Here is a 24,385-nt window from a genome sequence, read left to right on the forward strand (position 1 = left end):
TATAGATCAAAGACAGTCAGCAACATTACAGTAAGAGTAATATTAAAGAAATCTATGAAGAGACACAGACCAATGCACAAAAGAGTTCCAGGCCTGTTATGTTTCTTTCTGATGACCATTTTCTGCCCGGTTAAATTCTTTCTGCATCTTTCAGACCTAGAACCTCAGCAGGACAAGTGATTTTTGCCCCCGTTCACGGATTTTACCAACCAATGATAGTCAGAGATACAGAAAGGCTGAGTTAATAAGCATTCCCTTGCAATTTCACCAGAACAAGCTGACAGTGGTCAGCATGGGGGTGCTCCTGGCATGACAATCACACCAGTATGAAAATACCAACATCTTTTTTAAAAACATTTTAAGGGACGTGAACATCACTGGCTGGGTCAGCATTTATTGCCCACCCGTTCCATTTCAGAGGGCATTTGAGAATCAACCACATTGATCTGTCGTCACACTTAGGCCAGATCAGGTAAGGACGGTAGATTTCCTTCCCTAAAGTGAACCAGTCAGGTTTTTATGACAATGGTTTCATGGTCATCTGGACTTCTAATTCCACATTTTTATTGAATTCAAATTTCACCCATCTGCAGTGGCGGGATTTGAACTGGGGTTGTCAGATGTTGCTGTGAGCCTCTGGATTATAAGTTCAGTGATAATACCACTGCGCTACGGCCTCCCCAGTTGTTTTGACAAAGATGTTGCTCTCACCGTGGTAATATTTGTCCCCCTCTTCTCTCGTAGGAAAGGACATGCTAGAACCTTTAGGTCACTGACAAGGGCGATCAACTTTCGAGAATGCTTTTCAGTGATTAACGAGATATCGCAATGGAAGGAAGCAACGAGTGCCGGGGCATCAGCTTTCGAGAGATTTGCCACAAACACAACTTCCGGATTCATCACCAGGATTTTCACATTCATCATTCGTCTTGGAGCGTTTACAACTGGAATAAAATAAAACCAAAATATAGTGCAAATAACAAGAGGCCAAATATATACATTTGGGCAATGCATAAAGTTTCCATAGTGCAGTCCCATATTACACTTTAGTCTGAAATATAAACAGAAAATGATGGATAAACTTTTCTGTAAAGCATCCACACAGTCTGTGGACTAGATTAAACAACAGGATAGTGAGCCTCAGCTGAAGGGTCGGTCACAAAAGGGCGCAAGTTCAAGATGAGAGGCAGGAGGTTTAGCGGGGACGAGAGGATAAACCTTTTTACCCACAGGGTCTGGAATGCCCTGGTAGGGAGGGTGGTGGATGTGGGTTAGAATCCCTGTAGTGCAGGAGGAGGCCATTTGGCCCAATGAGCCTGCACTGACAATCCCTCCAAGGCCATACTCCAGCATATTTACCCCTCTAATCCCCCTGACACTAAGGGGCAGTTTAGCATGGCCAATCAACATAACCTGCACTTCTTTGGACTGCGGAGGAAATGGGAGCATCCGGAGTAAACCCATGCAGACACAGGGAGAACGTGCATACTTCACACAGATAGTGACCCATGGCTGGAATTGAACCCGGGTCCCTGGCTCTGTGAGGCAGCAGTGCTGACCACCATAGGTTGCCTCATATCTTTTAAAAAGTATCTGGATGATACATAACATTCAAGGCTGAGGGTCAAGTGCTGGTAAATGAGACTCGGTCGGTAATTTAGGTGTTTCTCACGTATTGGTGCAGACTCGATGGGCCGAAGGGCCTCTTCTGCACTAGATGACTCAGTGATTCTGTAAAAAGATTTAATTCCATTTCTATAGGAATCCATGTTGTCAAATTATGAATGAACATACGTGTAAAAATAAAAACAAGTCAAAAAAAGAGCTTGTTCAGTACTTGTACATTTTCCAGTTTACAGTATTTCTAGGTAACGGGATTGGGGTGATAATGTTGTTACAAAGAAGCTGAACATGAGAGAACAGGCTGATGTTTTATATTTGGGTTACAACGTCAACAATGAATATATCCAAGAAAAAGATATCAGAGAGAGGACGCAGTGGCATAAATCTGGGTAAATGAACAAATCCAAATCCCACCACAGCCAAATTCATTCTATTATTCTTCATTTCCTCATGGGATGTGGGTGTTGTTGGTGTTTATTGGCCAGCATTTACTGCCCATCCTGAACTGCTCTCGAACTGAGAAGCTTGCTTGGTAATGTCAAAGGGCATGTAAAAACCAAATTACTGTAGCTCTCTGGGTTAGACCTGGTAAGGATGGCAGTGAACTGCATGGGTTTTGTGGCGATTGATGATGGTTTCATGGTCTTTGTTACGAAGACTAGCTTTCAATTTCAGATTTTATTGTCCGTGGTGGAATTTGAATCCCTGTCTGTCCCTGGATCTCTGGATTACTAGTCTCGTAACATTATCACTCTGCCACCATCTTCCCAAACGCTATGCAAATCTAGAATGAAAAACTGGCATCGGTAATGACGACTATAACTGCTATATGGTTCACTTAGGTCCTATGGGGATGGAAATCTGCCCTCCTTACTTAGTTGCACTAATATGTGACTCCAACCCAATGTGGGTGACTCTTACTGCTCTCTGAAGTAGCCTAACAAACCACTCTCTTACATTCAAGGTGGCATTTGCAGAAACACAATAAACCGTGGCTTGCTGGTGATGCCCACGTCCTGTGAGCGAGTTAAAGGTAAAGCTCCAGAGGAAACTACCTTCTACCCAATCCAATAGGTTTCTAAACTGCAACAGGTCTTTGCCAGCTGATTTGGAACTTCATTTGGGACTTACGAAATGCAAAACATATTCCACAGAAACATTCCAACTAATCTTTTTACAGGTGATTTATCTCAAGATCCTTTCAATTTTTTTGTACAGCTGCTAAGCAGCTCAATTTGTGCATGGCCCACATGGGGATGCTCAGGTTGCTGAGGGGAACAGCTTAGAGAGAACACTGCCTTATGCAACACTTAAACGTGACTGCAAAGATGAAGATCTGCTCTGTTTCCGAGTAAGGTTTTGGGCTTTAATTAAATTGCGTAAAGTATATTAATACAGCAATATTTTTTTTAATGATTAATTCTTTGTCCCTTACATTCCACAGGCACAGAGCATCAAATAAAATGCCTGTGGAATGGAGAACATTTCATAGAATCATTGAATCCCTACAGTGCAGAAGGAGGCCATTTGGCCCATCAAGTCCGCACCAACTTGCGGACGGATTATTTTACCCAAGCCCTATAACCCCACCTACTTAGCCTGCTAATCTCCCTAACCTGCACATCTTTGGAAACCAAGGGGCAATTTACCATGGCTAATCCTCCTAACCCGCACATCTTTGGACTAAGGGGCAATTTAGCACGGCTAATCCTCCTAACCTGCACATCTTTGGACACTAAGGGGCAATTTACCATGGCCAATCCACCTAACCTGCACATCTTTGGACACGAAGGGGCAATTTAGCATGGCCAATCCCCCTAACCTGTACATATTTGGACTGTGGAAGGAAACTGGAGCACCCGGAGGAAACCTATGCAGACATGGGGAGAACTTGCAGACTCCACACAGATAGTCACCCAAGGCTGGAATTGAACCCAGGTCCCTTGTGTTGTGAGGCAGCAATGCTAACCACTGTGCCACCATGCCACCCTGTTATACGACACCAGGATATCAGTATCATTTTGAGTAGAATATTTAAATACAAGAGTAGTCAAATGTTTAATATAAGCAACAGCAGTGGTAGCAAACTTACTTTGGGCTGTATTTTCAGGCTACACTGAGGTCAGGAATGGAGGCGGACAGAGCCTTCAAATACAGGCACCTGCAGCCATGCCAGTTTCCTCACCTGCTCCTGGCATCAGCCATTTTTGTCAAGTGCTGCCTGAGGTAGCTAATTAGCCTCATTAACAGTAAGCAATAAAGGCTGACTGGAATTTTCCATTCAGGCTCCAGTTTCTTGATCCGAAGGGAGGCAGTTCAACTATCTGGAGACAGGCACCCAGTGGAAGGCTAGGGTGGCAGCACTCCCAATAGGCCAACAGGCCCTCTCTGCCTGGGTATGAGTGCAGGCAAAAGCTGCCCTTCAGAGCCACAACCCATCACCCCCACAGTGTGGCTTGGTTGCTTTTTCTATTTTTTAATTAAACTTTTGAAAAGGCTGTTGAGGGGCACATTCATATTGAAGTTCTCTCCAGCCAATCATTACAATCAGCTGGCTCCTGTGTAGCTGGAAGGCCTCTGGTTGGCAGGAAGGCGTCCAATTGGCCGTCCAGCTTCCAGATGATCGCCTTCTGCCCTGAATGGCGTGGGGAATCTGTCTCCACGCTACCCTAGTCAAATTAGCAACGAGTGACCGTTTCCTCCCCCCAACTGAACGAGGGGGTATGTTCAGGACCCGGAAAAAGTCATGGCTCCCATTCCCCAGCCCCATAACCTTAGACAAAAGACTGAATTTTTGTTATCATCATATCTACATGCAACAGCGCAATCATTCACCTCACAAGTTTCACAGAATCCCTACAGTACAGAAGGAGGCCTTCGGCCCATCGAGTCTGCACCGACCACAATCCCACCCAGGCCCTATTCCCGTAACCTCACATATTTACCCTGCTAATCCCCCTGACACTAGGGTCCATTTAGAATCACAGAAGCCCTACAGTGCAGAAGCAGGCCATTCGGCCCATCGAGTCTGCACTGACAACAATCCCACCCAGGTCCTATCCCTGTAAACCCACATACTTTCCCCACTAATCCCTCTAACCAAGCATTCCAGGACACTAAGGGGCAATTTATCATGGCCAATCAACCTAACCTGCACATCTTTTGACTGTGGGAGGAAACCAGAGCACCCAGAGGAAACCCACACAGACACGAGGAGAACGTGCAACCTCCACACAGACAGTGACCTGAGGCCGGAATTGAAGTTTGGGGCAATTGTATTATGATTACTAACAATTACAGAGAATTTATAGCACAGACACAGGCCATTCAGCCCAACCAGTTCAAAGAACAAAGAAAATTACAGCACAGGAACAGGCCCTTCGGCCCTCCAAGTCTGCACCGACCATGCTGCCCGACTTGACTAAAACCTCCTACCCTTCCGGGGACCATATCCCTCTATTCCCATCCTATTCATGTATTTGTCCAGACGCCCCTTAAAAGTCACTACCGTATCCGCTTCCACTACCTCCACCGGCAACAAGTTCCAGGCACCCACTACTCTCTGCGTAAAAAATCTGCCTCGTACATCTCGTTTAAACCTCGCCCCTCACACCTTAAACCTATGCCTCCTAGTAATTGACTCTTCCACCCTAGGAAAAAGTTCATGCCAGCATTTCTGTTCCAATCAATTCTCCTCCCAACCTTTTATCAATGAATTATCAGCATAACTCTCTATTCCCTTCTCTTTCAAGTCATTATTTAGCCAAATCCCAGAAACTGCGCAACAGCCAGGTGCCACTGCGATTCCCCAACTGGAGTGAATCAGCCACAGTGGCAGCAGTGCGCAGTAGCAGCTATTTTGTATCAGATCCTTCACACACAATCCTCATGAATACACTGAAATCCAAATGAAGCATAATACCACTCACAATAAACATCAATCACACTGTCCATGAACATCAGTAAAAGTAATGCAGAATCCTCCAGCTTCTCTTCCTCGGCTAGCATTTTATCCAAAAATTAATACTTTTAAATATTGAATGCCATTTGATTATAATTCTAAAATATTATTTTCGGTCAAAAATAATTCCCCAAAAAAGTTGTTTTCTGTAAAGGAGAATTAAGTAATGTGTACTTTTACCCCTAGAATGTCAGTAATCTTTACACCTCAGAAGAGCTAAGCTGACCTATATAGAAACTAGAAGCAGGAGTCGACCATTCAGCCCTTCAAGCCTGCTCCATCATTCATCTTGATCATGGTTGATCAAACTATTTTACTTTATTCTACTTTCCTGTTAGAAATTAACAATTTTTAAAGTAAAGCATGGCAAAATAAAATATTTGTATTTGGGATGTGCAGACAAATTATACCAACCGCTGTTGTGAGGGGACTTTCCAGTTTGCTTCAGATATAACGGGGTAGATTTGTCTGCTGACTGTTCAGGCATAGCTTTGATGAAGAAATCTGCCACATTCAGCAGGAACTCCACACTAGCACAAAGGTACAAATGTTCCAGGACAGCAATGATCAACGTCTCAGTCTCTGTCTGGTTGTATTTCAACTCAATCATGACGTTCTCCTGAGCACCTTGCTTTTTCTCAATCATTCTGTGAAGAAAGGAAAGGAAGCATTCTGATCATTTATACATGGCAGTGCAGTAATTTGAGATTTAAACTCTGATGCGGGATAATTTAGAAATGAGACAAAGAATGAAGAGGAAGGAAACAGATTTATAAAACAGTGCTCGAAAGGGGAAAGCAGTGAGGAAATTTGTAGGTGGAGAAAAGTAGAGAGAGACACAGAATAGGGGGCACATTCCAGAGGCAGATAATTCATGAGTGGAGAGAGATGGGGAAAAATAGCAACACAAGCAAATCTGTCAATTTCATCTAAATTTTCTTTTTTAACATTTACAATAGTTACAGGAATGAAGTTATTCCAGTTGTCCGATTCTTGGAATTTATTAGGATATTCCTATATTAACATAGCATCCATTGTAAGGTGATTGTTTACAGAACAAGTGAAATTAAATTGTTTCACACTGACCAGAGGTCATTCATAGAATCCTCACAGTGCAGAAGAGGTCATCAGGTCTGCACCGACTCTCTGACAGAGTACCTTAAACAGACACACCCCCCCCCCCCCCCCCCCATCCCCTAAGCCCACACATTTTGCGTGGTTAATCCATCTCAACTAAACACCTTGGGACACTAAGGGACAATTTAGCGTGACCGATCCACCTAACCCACACATCTTTGGACTGTGGGAGGGAACCACAGCACCCGGAGGAAAGCCCCGCAGACACAGGGAGAACGTGCAGACTCCACACAAGCACCCAAGCCCGGGATCGAACCCGGGTTCCTGGCAGTGTGAGGCAGCACTGCTAACCACTGTGCCACCATGGCATCCCATTATTTGAAAAGAAAATAAATGGCAAAAAGAACTGATAGTGATTTCTGAGATTAGTACACAACTGGGGGATTTAAAGAGATCATTAATTCATTCTAACCTGTGTGTAACCTTTTCAATCCCCTCCCTTAGATCATCCAGTGTACATGTGGTGAGATTAATGTCAAAATTCAGCGACCCGTTTGTGAACATCATCCCGGAGGCTGTGGTGAGATGCAGCCTGAATTCGCCGAGGCGGGAACTTTCCAGACGCTGCTGACGGTCAGTAGTCTACAGTGAGCAAAATAAAGAGAATCATTTTACAAGCGATCGCGGAGTGGCCTTCTCAATAAAACAGCCTTCCAGCTAGGAAGCTGTGGATTTCAGCATGTACACCAAAAAGCTCAAATATCAGTATAAGTGCAAAAGGTTAGTGCATCAGTGCATCGCATATACATCTGCACCAATGATATACAATGGGAGAAAGTGGAATCCTCTGCAGAGTATGCACATAAAGAAGAATCATGAAGTTAAATGTGCCAAACCTGACGCCAAATCAAACTAATCCCTTCTGCCTGCCCTTGGTCATATCTCTCTATTCGTTGCATATTTATGTGCTTCTCTAAAAGCCCCTATCATATCTGCCTCCACCACCACCCCTGGCTGCACGTTCCAGACACCTATCCCTCTCTGTGTAAAAATACTTGCCCCTCATCTTCTCTGAACTTTCCCCCTTCACCTTAAGTGCTTGCCCCCTAGTATTAGATATTTCAACTCTGGGAAAAAGATTCTGACTGTCAACCCTATCTATGCCCCTCATATTATAGACTTTTATCAGGTCTCCCCTCAGCCTCCGCTGCTCCAGAGAAAAGAGCCATAGTCTATCCAGCCTCTCCTTAAAGCTCATATCCTCCAATCCAGGCAGCATCCTGGTAAACCTCTTCTGCACCCTCTCCAAAATCTCCACATCCTTCCTGTAATATAGCGACCAGAACTGAATGCAATACTCTAAGTGCGGCCTAACCAAAGTTTGATAAAACTGCAACATGACATCCTGACTCTTGTACTCAATGCCCTGACCAATAAAAGCAAGCATGCCATTTGCCTTCTTTACTACCCTATCTCTTATGTGGCCACTTTCAGGGAGCTATGGACTTGAACCCCAAGATCCCTCTGTACATCAATGCTGTTCCGGGTCCTTCCATTAACTGTATACTTACCCAAAATATTTGATCTCCCAAAGTGCAGCACTTCACACTTGCCCAGATTAAACTCCATCTGCCATTTCTTCACCAATAATTGCAATTGATCTATATCCCACTGTGTCTTTTGACAACGTTCTACACTATCCATCTATCTTTGTGTCGACTGCAAATTTACTAAACGATCCATCTATGTTTTCACCCAAGTCATTTATATATGTCACAAAGAGCAAAGGTCCCAGACTGTTTTCTTGAGAGCAGAGAAGGCTGAGGGCGGGGGGGGACATGATTGAAGTGTATAGATGGACAGGGTGAGTCGGGAACAGCTGTTCCTCGTGGTTGAGGGGGTCAATCACTAGGCAGCATAGTTTTAGGGCAAGGGGCAGGAGATTCAGAGGGGATTTGAGAAAGAAAAACAGAGGATGGTGGGAAAATGGAATGCAGTACCTGGGAAGGTAGTAGAGGCTGGGAACCTTACAACTTTTAAAGATTATTTGAATGAGCATTTGAAATATCATAACATTCAAGCACATGGAAACAAGTGTTGGAAAATGGAATTAGCGTGCCTTCAGTGGTAGTTATTGGCTGGTCAGGCTCGATGGGCCTGAGAGTCTTTTCTGCGCTGTATGACTATGAATCTACTGGTCATGACTAGTATCATAGTTTGCTGAAGTTTGACTCTGGAGATTCAGAACATTCAGGAGGTATGGGTCATATTTATCATTGGTCCTCTGCTTTGACTCTTCATTTTCACAACAGACTGCCCAAGCAGGCTCCATAGAAGTCACCACCCATTGAACTAAGCTCGCGGACAGTTCAAGTCTTGTGGAAACAAAGCATTGTGTTTGCAGTTATATGCTACATTTTCTGTTAACCTGTAAATAAATCTAGCTATTGGATGTCTAAATGATGACCAACACATTCATATAGCACCTTTAACATAGTAAAAGTGCCCAAGGAGTGATATTGTAAGTGGGACCCCCTAATGGGAGGTAAGATTTTTAAACTAGTACACATTAAGGCACTGACAGAACTAGCAGTATTCAGTGAAATGACTTTTAAAATAAGTTTATGAGCTAACAAGAAGCAATTTACACACAAGATGTAGTAACTGATTCAAACAAGTGATTACGATTGTAAAACACGTGCTGATATTTTGAATGTATTATAATTGATTTTAAAGAATATTGTTCACTTTAGTCAAAAAGCATTTTACCGCAAGGCATCATGGTAAAAGTCATTAGGGCAAAGCCATATTTCGAGAGAATATTTGGACCTTGGAAATATGCAAGATTTATCAGTAAGGTTTCAGATGGAAGGAACATATAGAACATTTAATCACATTTCATGAATTGGGTTTATTCACTGTCCGGACAAGATGAGACTGGTACCCAGTCGTGGTGTCACGAGTTAGTCTGGTTAGAGTGACCTTTAAGGGATCCCGTGAGAACGTCTATTTGAACTCTGGGCGAAGCGTCTTAGACTATTAGGCAACTGGGGAATGGGGTCAGTCAAGACAGGAGTCAGCTTCCGGATTTCACGGATTAATAATTAACCAGTATGCTGAGGGGGTGGAATTCGATTGGCTAAAGTATTTGACATGTATGATTGGTGATTTATGTATCCTGAAGATGATTGATTTAAAGTTACTGAAAAGCAGGAATGAGTGATAAGAAAATACTATAATTGATCTCTTTTTGATTGTACATGTTAGATTCATCGGAAAGGTTTTGCTGCTCTATGTCAGAGCTACTTAACCCTTTGATGAACTCCTGGCGGCCACTGGTTTAAATAAAGTTACCTCTTTATACTGAGATACCTGCCTCATGAGTCTTGTATCGTCTAAATTTTAGGCCATACTAGTCAGCTCAGGTACCCCACCAACAGATATCAAATAATTCGCAAAAAAGGGTGATACCCATCAGATGAGCTGGGTTTTAAGAAGCTTCTTAGAGGAGCTGAGAATGGCAGAGGGGTTTAGGAGAGAATTAATGCAGCTTACCACCCACACAGAAGGAACAGTTATCAATAAAATTAGAGTGGCCCAGGAGGTTTGAATTTGAGCAAAGAGATTGGAGTGTTTTAGGGCTGGAGGAACATACGGAAACAGAGGGGGGAGGACATGGAGAGATTTGAAGACAAGAATGAGAATTTTAAAATCAAGACACTGGCAAATCAGTGTGATAGCTATCATATTTTGGAATGGATAACTTAGAGCAGCCTTTTGACATAGAAAAGTAAAATTCTGGATAGCAAATGTTGTCCCCTTGTTCAAGAAGGGGAGTAGAGACAACTCTGGTAATTATAGACCAGTGAGCCTTACTTCTGTTGTGGGCAAAGTATTGGAAAGGATTATAAGAGATAGGATTTATAATCACCTGGAAAGAAATTATTACTCCTTTGCCAAATAGATTGTAAATTTTAATTTCTAGGGACATGGAACTGCTTACAAAAGCTGCTTTTTGTTGTAAAAGAGTGGTGGAAAAGAGTGGAATCCTAATAATCTTATCCAGACCAGCAGGAGTCTGAGTAAGACTGAGCCGACCACCTGGACTGCAGCTTCAGCTAAATGTGATCCTTTAGAAAAAACAAAAGGTAATTGTATAACCTGTCTTTCTGATCTTTGTAAGAAGTCTCACAACACCAGGTTAAAGGCAGACAGGTTTATTTGGAATCGCGAGCTTTCGGAGTGCTGCTCCTTCATCAGGTGAGTGGAGAGGCAGGTTTCACAAACACGGCACATATATAAACACAGATTCAATTGCAAGATAATGGTTGAAATGCGAGTCTTTACAGGTAAATCACGTCTTTACAAATTCAGACAAGGCGACTGGAGAGAGAGATAATCACAGGTTAAAGTGGTGTGAATTGTCTCAAGCCAGGACAATTAGTAAGATTTTGCAAGCGCAGGCCATTATCCCTCTCTCCAGTTGCACTGTCTGTACCTGTAAAAACTTGATTACCTGTAAAGACTCGCATTCCAACCATGATCTTGCAATTGTATCTGTGTCTATATATGCCGTGTTTGTGAAACCTACCTCGCCACTCACCAGATGTAGGAGCAGCGCTCCGAAAGCTTGTGATTCCAAATAAACCTGTTAGACTTTAACCTGGTGTAGTGAGACTTGTTGCTGTGCCCACCCCAGTCCAACGCCGGCATCTCCACATCATTTCTGATCTTTGCTCACTTCTTGTGAAAAAAAATATTTTCTTCCAGGAACGGTTCTTGCTTCTACAAACATTGAAAGATTTTTTAAAAAAGATACTTGACTGCTTTCAATTCTAGATAAAGTAAATTCGACACACCTGTTTGAGACCTTCAGTGTACAGCACAATCGAAAGAGATTCAAATTTGAAATCAAACTTCAGGGTCTCATACGGTTCAGGTTTATTTTCAGATTCTATCTGGGTGGAATCACTTGCTTTCAGTTGTGGACAACCTACAAATTAAATACGGAATTCAGTCAGTAACAGCTTATTGACTAAAGTCCTCATGATAAGTTACAACTTTAGAGACTGTTGGGGCAACAAAACAAGTAACAAACCTCACTGAACTCTAATTACACAGGAGGAAGTATTTCATCCAATTACTGGAAACTGTCCTCCTCACCACAACCTAATTTTGCATTGGATTGATTCAATCCTCAACATTCGTGTCAGCAGCTTCGAAGGTAATGGGTTCTAAACTCCTGATGCAAAATCAAAACTGATTCTCCAGTCAGTATTGAGGAGTGTGCCATTATCAAAGGTATTTTCTTTACCTTAAGAAACGAAACAGAGGTCCTATCGGCCTCGTCTGGGGTAAAGTAAGGATCTTGCAGTGCTCCTTAAAGAATGGTCTAATATTCCCTCAACAAATATCAATTGGAAATCGAAATTCATCTGATTGCTTTTCTGGAACCTTGCTATTACAATTGTAACATTCGATCTGCCCGATCTACCCGGGGCGACTGCCCGATCTACCCTGGGAAGCAGTCACTGTACTGCAATGTTACACAAAGAACTCTGAAATGTTTGAGAAGATAAACAATCCAAGAATTTGCTTGTTTGGATCACAGCAATACTACTATATTTGTTGGTTTTAAGTGATTCCCTTTGGTGATAAAAGTGTAATACTCTATGGACTCAGCACCTTAATAAATAACCAAATAAATGTATCAGGAAGACCAGTATGGAGGGATACAAATTAAACTTAGATTCTTGTCCCCGACTGATCTTACACAAGATATCATAGTACCTATGATTAACCTTAATATACTGGCCGGGGAAGGAGATGTTACAGTCAGAACTCCAGACCCTGGTTGCTAAATGATGAAGATTAACAACTTACACATGAGGTAAGGGCAGTACCAGATACCAAAGGACAAGAGTGGTGTCAACACCATCTGGACTCACACGAGGTACTGATGAGCTGCTATACCTGTGGACTTGTATCCCAAGAGGCATAGTCTTCAAGAAGAAATAACTGGCAAAAAAATATGTTTGAACATGATCTATTTTGGTCCTCCTTTTCTATCTTTAGTTTCCTTGGGTCCACATTCCAACTGCATCTTAGGAGACAAACTCTGATCAGTCAGAGCATCAAAGCTCTGAGCTGGTGTTTTTGGGGAGTTCTCAGGAAGGGAATGATTAATATTCTTTCCTTCTTTCCCTGAGCAGAAGCACCGGGCTGCCAGTCAGGGCTTGCTTGGGGATCAACCAATATCAGGAACCCTGACAGGTGGCATTGGGCTGGTCAGGTATATAGAATCCCGACAGTGCAGGAGGAGGCCATTCAGCCCATTGAGTCTGTACTGGCCACAATCCCACCCAGGTTCTATTCCTGTAATCCCATGCATTTACCCTCACTAGTCCCCCTGACAATAAGGGGCAATTTAGCGTAGCCAATCCACCTAACCTGCACATCTTTGGACTGTGGGAGGAAACTGCAGCACCTGGAGGAAATCCACGCAGACACGGGGAGAACGTACAAACTCCACACTGACAGTCACCCAAGCTGGGAATCAAACCTGGGTCCCTAGCGCTGTGAGACAACAGTGCTAACCACTGTGCTGCCCTATATAATACATGATATAATATGATACACCACCTTATGAGTGTGTTGCTCTTGGAATGTATGTGGATGAGTAAAGTGCAGTAGTTTAGTGGTTAAGTTACCAGTCTTGTAATCCAGACCTGACAAATAATCCAGAGGCAGGAGTTCAAATCCCAGACCATAGCTAGGAAATTTAAATTCAGTTAGCTAAGTAAAGCTGAAATGAAAATCAAGAATCAGTAATGGGGACCGTGAAACAACTGATTGTTGTAAAACTCCTTCTAGTTCAATAATGCCCTTTAGAGAAAGAAATCTGCCCTTCTTAACCAGCCTTAACTAGACTTGCATTTCAATCCAAACCCACAGCAATCTGGTTCACTCTCACTCCCTACGAAATGGCCTAGCATCACATTGCGACAAAAACTATGAGAACAAAATCACAGACTGCAATGGTTACAAGAAGGTGGCTTCCTAAGGAGGGATGGACAACAAATGCCAAGGCAGACACATTTGTAAATGAATAAAACAGAAGTAAAAACCAAAACTATTGAGAATCAGCTCTCGGAGAGTGTGAGCTTCTTCATAATGAAGTACCTTCAGACAGGCTGGCGGCGGAGACAACTACTTTGTCAGAGTCTTTACGCTCTGCTGCAACACCCTGGTCACCTGTGGCTTCACCAAAGTTTTCCAGCAGAATTGTCAGAAGGATTGTCAAATCATCCTGACTAACTGTAACCTGCAAACAAAAAGAGACAAAGAAAACCAAGCATCAACATCTTGTTTTTCATGAATTTTCCAGAGCCCGTCCAAAATCTGAGGTCTTATGTCAAAAACAGGACAGCACGGTGGCACAGTGGTTAGCACTGCTGCCTCACAGCGCCAGGGACCCGGGTTCAATTCCTGGCTTGGGTCACTTGTCTATCTGGAGTCTGCACGTTCTCCCCGTATCTACGCGAGTTTCCGCCTGGTGCTCCAGTTTCCTCCCACAGTCCCAAGATGTGCTGGTTAGTTGGATTGGCCGAGGTAAATGCACAGGGCCATGGGGATGGGGCAGGGCAGGGGTACGGGTGCAGGGTTGGCCTGGTTAAGATGCTCTATTGGTGAGTTGGTGCAAACTCAATGGGCTGAATGGCCTCCTTCTGCACTGGAAGGGTTCTATGATTCTATGAACAAGTCATAGAAATCATAGAAACCCTACAGTGCAGAAAGAGGCCATTCAGCCCATTGAGTCTGCACCAACCACAATCCCACCCAAGCCCTACCCCCATATCCCTCCATATTTACCCACTAATCCCTCTAACCTACGCATCTCAGGACACTAAGGGCAATTTTTAGCATGGCCAATCAACCTAACCCGCACATCTTTGGACTGTGGGGGGAAACCGGAGCACCCGGAGGAAACCCACGCAGACACGAGGAGAATGTGCAAACTCCACACAGACAGTGACCCAAGCCGGGAATCGAACCCAGGTTCCTGGAGCTGTAAAGCAGCAGTGCTAACCACTGTGCTACCGTGCCGCCTTTATTTATCAATATAGCACAAGTTTCATTTCGAAGGTAAAGATGGCTTTTAAAAAGTAAAGCAGAGGGTTTACTGGTTTTATAAAGGGAGCTGAGAAACACACAATACAAAAAGATTGAAGTGCACAGCAGAGACTGTGAAATAGGAGGTGGTTCCACAGCAACACAAGGCAAGGTTATGGAGAGATTTGAAGGCAAGGTTGAAAAGTGCTATTTTACAACAAACATTCAAATTAGAAGCAGGAGTAGGCCACTCGGCCCTCGAGCCTGCTCCACCATTCAGTAAGATCACAGCTGATCTCCACTCCACATTCGAGCCTCGTGCCCTTTCACCCGTGTGTTAATCAACAAGCTCTTCCTTAAAATTATTCAGACTCTGCTTCTACTGCCTCTTGAGGAACAGAGTTCCAGAGACTCTCAACGCTCAGAGAACTTCATTTATTAGTGTCACAAGTAGGCTTATATTAACACTGCAATGAAGTTACTGTGAAAATCCTATGGTCGCCACACTCCGGCGCCTGTTTGGGTACACTGAAGGAGAATTTAGCATGGCCAATGCATCTAACCAGCACATCTTTCAGACTGTGGGAGGAAACCGGAACATCCGGTGGAAAACCCACGCAGACTCAAGGAGAACGTGCAGACTCCATACAGACAGTGACCCAAGCCAAGAAGAGAACCTGGGTCCATAGCGCTGAGTGAGCAGTGCTGCCCCCATTATTTGACAGAGGATGTCACACGTGTAGTTGCGAAGAGACTGGGCAGGAGGAGAAAAAAAAGTTACAAATAAAAATGAGTCTACCAGATCACTCCTGTTTATGGATCTTGGGAAGGAAGTAGAAGTTTGGGGTCAGGTGTGAGGCAAGTTCTTCAGAGGAGGTGAGGTCAGGGACAGTCTTGGAAACAATGGTTTGATGTTCAGTGCTGGAGACATTGGTTTTGGAAGAGGTGGTGTCAAAAGGTTGGTGTTCCAGCTCTAATCGATAGAGGTCTGTAGGCCAAACAAGAACAGCAGATTTGATGACAATGCTGGATCTAAAGTAATTAAGTGCTCCAAAATTAGAGGGAGATAGTTAGAATAATTGAGGGGAGCAGAGAAATCGAGACTGCTGGCGCCAGCTTGGCAGCTTTCACTGAAAGGATCTAGAAAGGGTAAGAGACTGCAGGATAAGGTTCCAGTCAAAGGAGTGGATGTGAGGAAAGCAGAGTTCAGCATCGGTGAGAGGCTCAAAATTCCTTGAGGTGGGAAACAAGAGGATGAAACTGAGGCCTTTGCTAAGGATTGGTCACATCGTGTCAGAGAGGGGAAAGTCAGAGAGGATTGTGATAACAAAGCAAAGGGTAGAACATAATTACACTCAGTCACTATCAATAAGAACTCCCGATAAAATGTTTTGCTGCCTTTATTTCAATTCAGAGATGCGACAGGAATAATATCATTAAGTGATCATGTTAACATGTCTCCAATTTGACAAGTGTTCTTCTATTAAAAACAGATGACATTCACTGACCAGAGAACATCCAAATGTCGAAGTTTAAATGTTTTTGTTAATTCATTTGTGGGACATGGGTGTCACTGGCTGGCCAGCATTTATTGCCCATCCCTAGTTGCCCTCGAGGTGGTGGTGGTGAGCTGCCTTCTTGAACCGCTGCAGTCCATGTTCTGTGGGTTGCCCCACAATGCTGTGAGGGAGGGAATTCCAGGATTTTGACCCAGAGACTGTGAAGGAACAGCGATGTATTTCCAAGTCAGGATGGTGAGTGGCTCGGAGGGAAACTTGCAGATGATGGGGTTCTCATGTGTCTGCTGCCCTTGTCCTTCTAGATGGAAGTGGTTGTGGGTTTGGAAGATGCTGTCTAAGGATTTCTGGTGAATTGCTGCAGTGCAGCTTGTAGATAGTACACACTGCTGCTACTGGGCATCGGTGGTGGAGGGAATGGGTTGCTTTGTCCTGGATGGTGTAAAGCATCTTGAGTGTTGTTGGAGCTGCACCCATCCAGGCAAGTGGGGAGTATTCCATCACACTCCTGACTTGTGCCTTGCTTTGGGCAGGCTTTGGGAGTCAGAAGGAAGCCATTTAGCCCATCGAGCCTGAACTACAAACATCCCACCCAAGGTCCTATCCCCCTAACGCTACATATTTACCCTCCAAATCCCTCTGACACTAAGGGGCAAATTATCATGGCCAAGCAACCTAACCCACACATCTTACGAATGAGTTACTCACCGCAGTATTCTCAGCCTCTGACCTGCTCTTGTAGCCACTGTGTTGATGTGGCGAGTCCTGTTGAGTTTCTGGTCAATGGTAACCCCAAGGATGTTGACAGTGGGGGGTACAGTGATGTGCACATAACCCTGCAGCAAATTCACTTTCATTATCTTATTGTAGCCTTAGAAAAATGTACTTACGTTCATTGCCTTTAGATCTCCATTTATCTCGATGCCAGGGATTTGGTGATACCACTCTACAGCTAGGTTCCGTTTTACTGTCAGCAGCATGTTGACTGGTTGTAAAATCTGAAATTCCGGCTGTGCTGAATCTTTCTGCAGGATCGTTCTGAAGGAAGAAGAAAATGCAGAATCCTAGACACCAGTACAGAATGGCTTACAAAAGCTCTCTCACCAACAGAGGAAGAGAATGCAAAATCATTGCAGAAAATTAGCAAAAGCACACACACATATAATCTCAATGGCGATACTTTATATTAATGCTGGAAAGCAGATGTCAAGCAGACACTCGCAAATTCAAAGCAGTGTTCCCCCTTATTATTGCTGAAAAAAGACATGTTACTGAAGTTTTCTATCTTGCACTCATCAGAAACAAACACAACAAGGTCAAATTTCACACCATCAGATTCTACAGGAGAAACGGGTGCTGATTGGTTGGCAAGTCAATGCTGATTGGCCGAGTCACTGCCATGGAACAGGCAACAGGGAACTAAACTTCCCAAGGTCCTGTGTAATCCAACAAAAGCACAAGGCTTGAAAATATTCCTCCCTTTTTACTTCATAAATGCATCAGCAGCGATCACTGGAGTGTGGCAGAGGGACAATAACTTGGAGATATGGGACGATTTTCTCCAGTCTCCCAGCCGCCGGGAAGTGGCACATTGCTTGCTCGCGGCGGGATTCTCTGGTCCTGCCACTGTCAATGGGAATTCTCACTGACGTCACCCCACACCAGAGGGAAACCCCCAGGCAGGGGTGCACCGCCAGCGGAAGCGGAGAATCCCGCCGGTGTGAACGGCCAGAGAATTCCGGCCATGGACTTTCAACTCACCTCGAGTGCTGCTCAGAACATTTGTGTTGATTAAAATGTTGAGAGCTTTCAGATCCTACCAGAGGTAGCAATGTTAACAATCTTCTTTTTAACTGAAGGTTTGAAGCATCAACTTGTTCAGCAAACGTTTGTGCACTGCACAAATATGCAACCATAGGTCCAAATATATTAGCGTCAGGCAAATATCGTCCAAATTCAATAAATCTATTAATCAAAGGTATTTTCCCATGGAATCAGCACTAGTTTAATACTCATTGTGAAATGAGTAGACATGTACAATGTGGCTTATATGTCCCCATGGGCAGCAAAGTGGCCAGCACTGCTGCCTCACAGCGCCAGGTTCAATTCCAACCTTGGGTCAGTGTGTGGAGTTTGCACATTCTCCCCATGTCTGCGTGGGTTTCCTCCGGGTGCTCCGGTTTCCTCCCACAGTCCAAAGTTGTGCGGTTTAGGGGGAATTGGCCATGCTAAATTCCCCCTCAGTGTCAGGGGGACTAACCGGGTAAATACAAGGGGTTAAGGGTCCTGGCTGGGATTGTTGTGGGTGCATGTTCAATGGGCCAAATGGCCACATTCAGCACTGTTAGGATTCTATGATTTCCATGACGAAGTCACTAAATTGTCAATTGCCAAACATGATCATCTCTCCCTGTCCGCACTGCTCATCATCCTTTGCTGAACCAATCTTATTGCACACCTCCACAATGGAAATTATGAACACCGTTCATTCATAGAATTGGTATGCCAGATGATTTAAACAATTTTTAGAAAGGGAAAGTTAACTTTTTGCCCCAAATTGTACATGCATAGAGCTCAAAATAGATTAATTATCCTCAGGCATTTCTACCTCATGCACCGGTATAGAATTAGTAACAAAGAACATTCTGAATCTGTAAAATATCAGGGTCAGAGAAGAAAGATGATCACTTCCCATGCAGGTTAGATTACATCTGCGGAATCAATTATTCCAAATGTATCATACCGAGAGAGTTTCAGCTGCGTTAGTTGAACCTCCATGATGTCCACCACAGGTGGCACCGAGAAGCCCTCGCCTGGGATCAGAGTGAATCTGTTCTGAACAGTAATCAAACCCAAATCTGCCACCACAGCGTTCATCGAGCTGGAGGACTCGGGGATGACGATGATTGGAGCTTTCAAATTAATGTCCATTGCCAGTCGGAAACTCTTCTGAGCAAAACCCTTCACGCTGGAGGCTGCTTTCTCTGCTGCTTGTGCTGTGGCTGCACTTAACGCCTCCTTTGCCGCTTGGAACTTGTCAAAGAAGTTCTATTGGACATTTTAAAAAAATTAGTTTTATATAAAAGCCACAAAACATTCTCCTTATAGATAAACAGATAAAAATGTAAGCAAGTGATTAGGGTAGTATTGTCACAACTGCTCATTCAATCAACAATTTACTGTCCCACAGTCTAGTATAGACTGCTGCTATAATCTATTCACCTTGTTCAAACAAGTGATGCCCGAAGGATGTGAGGGATGCACAAGAGGTGGTGTTGGAGTTCTCAGAAGCATTTACAGGTGAAGGAGGTTTCAGAGATAGGCAGAGGCGATGCCATGGAAGGATTTACAAAATGAGAATAAAAATGTTAACATCCCAGCGTTGCTGCATCAAACTCCACAAAGACAGTGACCCAGCAGACTACGCACAGACACCATGCTGTCTGTGCGGAGTCTGCACGTTCTCCTGTGTCTGCGTGGGTTTGCTCCGGGTGCTCTGGTTTTCTCCCACAATCTAAAAGACGTGCTGGGTAGGTGCATTGGCCATGCTAAATTCTCCCTGTGCACCTCAACAGGCGCCAGAGTGTGGCAACTAGGGGATTTTTACAGTAACTTCATTGCAGTGTTCATGTAAGCCTACTTGAGACACTAATAAATAAACTTTAAACTTTATCCGATAGATCATTCCTCCTAGTCTGTGTGGAAGAGTTCTTGAATAACTACTCGAAGGATATCCTGGAATGATCTGGATGAAGGAATTAGCACTTGGTTATTTTTGGTGGTCAGCTCTGGATGCTCAGATTGAAGTGGGAGAATGTCAATCCTGTGCATGAATAAGAAATACACCACCGTTGTCTCCTTTATACCCTTGGGAGTGGCCTGAAATGCCATGACAACGAGTGCATGTAGATTTTTCTGGTCCATTTGAGGGTTACATGTTCTTAGTCACAATTGATGCACACTCAAAATGGCAAGAAGTTATGAGGTCTATCACATCTGAAAAGACCATTGAAAAATTTGATGAAATCTTCGCAAAATCTGGTAAACTGGAATGGATGGTTAGTGATAATGGTTTAGTCTACTTCACAAGAGTTTGAGGATTATCTCAAAGTAAATTGTATTCAGCATGTAAAATCCACACCTTATCATCCATCAACCAATGGATTAACTGAAAGATCTGTACAACCCTTGAAACATTCTTTAACCCTTCAAAAGTACAAGGTTCGTTATCACATTGTGTGAATAGCTTTTTGGCATCTTATAGCAACATTACTCACGTGACTACCCAAAGTTCAGCTCCATTACTACTCTTAAAGAGAAAGTTGAGAACTATGTTTAATTTATTCATGTAAATTGAGTCTGTGTCTTTATAAGCTCTGTTTGTGAACAGAATTCCCACTCACCTGAAGAAGGGGCTTAGAGCTACGAAAGCTTGTGTGGCTTTTGCTACCAAATAAACCTGTTGGACTTTAACCTGGTGTTGTTAAACTTCTTACTAATTTATTACCTCCAGAAACTTCAGAGATGGTACAGTGTCAACTTCAATCTCAAGGAGAGGCGATGGCCTAGTGGTATTATCGTTAGACTATTAATCCAGAAACTCAGCTAATGTTCTGGGGACCCGGGTTCGATTCCCACACGGCAGATGGTGGAATTTGAATTCAATAAAAAATATCTGGAATTAAGAATCTACCGATAACCATGAAACCATTTTCAATTGTTCTCCTTGTTCTCCTGGAAAGACAGAGAATGAGGGGAGACCTAATAGAGGTGTACAAAATTATGATAGGGTGAACAGTGGGAAGCTTTTTCCCACGTCGGAGGTGACGATCACGAGGGGTCATGGGCTCAAGGTGAGAGGGGCGAGGTATAACTCAGATATCAGAGGGACGTTTTTTACACAGAGGGTGGTGGGGGCCTGGAATGCACTGCCAAGTAGGATGGTGGAGGCAGACACGCTGGCATCGTTTAAGACTTACCTGGATAGTCACATGAGCAGTCTGGGAATGGAGGGATACAAACGAATGGTCTAGTTGGACCAAGGAGCGGCACAGGCTTGGAGGGCCGAAGGGCCTGTTTCCTGTGCTGTACTGTTCTTTGTTCTTTGATTGTCAGAAAAATCCATCTGGTTCACTAATGTCCTTTAGGGAAGGAAATCTGCCGTCCTTACCCGGTCTGGCCTACACATGACTCCAAAGCCACAGCAATGTGGTTGACACTCAACTGCCCTCAGGCAACTTGGGATGGGCAATAAATGCTGGCCAGCCAGCGACGCCCATGTCCCACGAATGAATAAAAAAAAGACGCTAGACAAGAAGTGAAGGCGAAACAATTCTCATTATAACAATGAGATTTGGTGTTAGTGGGTAATTATGCCACAAGTGAGAAATGGGTACCATCGTTTTCGTAAAAACAGGTCAAGTTTCTTACACGGTTCAAATGGGACCAATTGTTGTCATTTCAAAATGATTTCTCAGAATCATCTTCAGAAATACCAACTTCTTTAGTGCCTAGTATTGTGAATATTACTACGGAAAACTTAATTGACTCCAAGTTGCTTCATGATTGTGTCTCAGCTACTATACCACATGAGAATGATGCAGAATTAGTTTCAAGAGAAGAAGTGTCTCCTGAATTCCAAATCATATTTCTAAGGTAAAGGACAGCCAAATTCCAGAATGTCATATGCAACCAAAGAGGAATTGACATCCTCTGATCTTGTTGACTGTGTATAAAGATTTATGGTACTCTGTCTGGAGTATTCATGATCCTGTGCATAAAATCAGAGTAACTTGTTGTCATGATCACAGAAGTAGAGGGAGGGATGTTTTATATTTAAGTGATTGCATGATTGCTTTAAGAGATGGTCACATGATTTGATAGTGATGCCACTGGCTCCTGCTTCATTTTATTTTCTGTTTTATAGTAGGGGGAGGCGATGGATGGCCTCGTGGTCTTATCACTAGACTAGAACTCAGCTATGTTCTGGGGACCCGGATTCGAATCCAGCAACGGCAGATGGTAGAATTTGAATTCATAGAAACATAGAGGAGGAGGCCATATGGCCCTTCGAGCCTGCTCCACCGTTCATCACGATCATGGCTGATTGTCCAACTCAATAGCCTAATCCTGCTTTCTCCCCATAACCTTTGATCCCATTCGCCCCGTGCGCTATATCCAGCCGCCTCTTGAATACATTAAATGTTTTGGCATCAACGACTTCCTGTGGTAATGAATTCCACAGGCTCACCACTCTTTTGGGGGAAGAAATGTCTCCTCACCTCCGTCCTAAATGGTCTACCGTGTATCCTCAGACTGTGACCCCTGGTTCACCATCGGGAACATCCTCCCTGCATCTCCCCTGTCTAATCCGATTAGAGTTTTATAAGTCTCTCTGAGATAGAACATAGAACAGTACAGCCCAGAACAGGCCCTTCGGCCCACGATGTTGTGCCGAGCTTTATCTGAAACCAAGATCAAGCTATCCCACTCCCTATCATCCTGGTGTGCTCCATTTGCCTATCCAATAACCGCTTAAATGTTCCTAAAGTGTCTGACTCCACTATCACTGCAGGCAGTCCATTCCACACCCCAACCACTCTCTGCGTAAAGAACCTACCTCTGATATCCTTCCTGTATCTCCCTCCACGAACCCTATAGTTATGCCCCCTTGTAATAGCTCCATCCACCCGAGGAAATAGTCTTTGAACGTTCACTCTATCTATCCCCTTCATCATTTTATAAACCTCTATTAAGTCTCCCCTCAGCCTCCTCCGCTCCAGAGAGAACAGCCCTTGCTCCCTCAACCTTTCCTCATAAGACCTACCCTCCAAACCAAGCAGCATCCTGGTAAATCTCCTCTGCACTCTTTCCAGCGCTTCCACATCCTTCTTATAGTGAGGTGACCAGAACTGCACACAAGATCCACCCTCATTCATCTGAACTCCAGCGAAAACAATCCTAACCTAGTCAATCTCTCCTCATACATCAGTCCCGCTATCCCTGGAATCAATGAAAGACATCTGGAATTAAGAATCTACTGATGACCATGAAACCATTGTCGATTGTCGGAAAAACCCATCTGGTTCACTAATGTCCTTTAGGGAAATCTACCATCCTTACCTGGTCTGGCCTACATGTGACCCCAGAGCCACAGCAATATGGTTGACTCTCAACTGCCCTTGGGCAACTAGGGATGGGCAATAAATGCTGGCCCAGCCAGTGATGCCTATGTCCCATGAATGAACAAAAAAAAAAGCAATAAATCTGTGTTGCTATTTTGAATCTACGTGTGCAAACCACACATTTTCATTTTGTTTAAAATCCACAATCCCTAACATAATTAGGACATTACAATTACAGGCCCTTTATCTGCTGAACCTTCCACATGACACCTCTCCCACCAGCCAAAGCCTTGCTGCGAGTGAGAACTCTGGGGATGAACAGCGACAGTCAGGACGAGCAATTTTAAATTGCAAGAGGTTATCTGGGAACCAGAAGGTCCGCAGGAGGAGGGAGGGCCAGGGAGCAGCAGAGACAGGATCAGCAATGAGGGAGAGGGTCAAGGGACAGCAAAGACTGTGAGCAGGAGGCCCAGCAACGAGTCATGGGTCAAGGGGCAGCAAAGACTGTGAACCGCAGGGTCAGCAGCGAGATGGAGGGTTAGAGAGTGAGAGGTCACTCCAAAATGGTGCCGATTGTGTCACATGGCCCATTAAATACAGCACAAAATGACTTTAAAAGAAACTCATGATACTTAAAACTTCAAACATGGATTTAGTGTCAGAGGTACGCTTATTGTGTAGAATTCGCAAGCAGTATACTTACCAACAATGACATATAGAATTTGTGAAGGTACACCAACTGAATGCAGCACACTTGCAAAGTCACTTCCCCATCCACTTTTGACATATCGAGGTAATCCGCTCCCTCTGTAGCATTGCTACACAAAACCATCTTGAAGCTGAAGACTTCATCACCAATGATGGACACAACCTAACAATACAAGAACAGTATTTGCTCAATTTTTCCATCTCTGTGAATTTGTACTGTACTCCTATATTTCAAAAAGTTTGGTTCCAACAATCAGTACATC

General features: G+C 43.8%; 1 protein-coding gene across 4 annotated transcripts in view; it reads right to left on the reverse strand.

Moving 5' to 3' along the window:
• The window catches only part of vps13c (vacuolar protein sorting 13 homolog C), a 339,816-nt gene that overhangs the window by 115,856 nt on the left and 199,575 nt on the right, over positions 1-24,385 (reverse strand). For 3 of the 4 annotated variants that reach the window (XM_078200204.1, XM_078200205.1, XM_078200206.1), the window contains 8 exons: positions 24,118-24,285; positions 19,034-19,338; positions 17,181-17,328; positions 13,844-13,985; positions 11,521-11,654; positions 7,134-7,303; positions 5,999-6,231; positions 712-944 (listed from right to left, as the gene is read on the reverse strand). In XM_078200204.1, the coding sequence (XP_078056330.1) occupies positions 712-944; positions 5,999-6,231; positions 7,134-7,303; positions 11,521-11,654; positions 13,844-13,985; positions 17,181-17,328; positions 19,034-19,338; positions 24,118-24,285 (1,533 nt within the window). The remainder of the gene's footprint in view (positions 1-711; positions 945-5,998; positions 6,232-7,133; positions 7,304-11,520; positions 11,655-13,843; positions 13,986-17,180; positions 17,329-19,033; positions 19,339-24,117; positions 24,286-24,385) is intronic. The other variant, XM_078200207.1, reaches the window with a different exon arrangement.

This window comes from Mustelus asterias, chromosome 29 (assembly GCF_964213995.1).
Source record: "Mustelus asterias chromosome 29, sMusAst1.hap1.1, whole genome shotgun sequence".
NCBI lineage: Eukaryota > Metazoa > Chordata > Chondrichthyes > Carcharhiniformes > Triakidae > Mustelus > Mustelus asterias.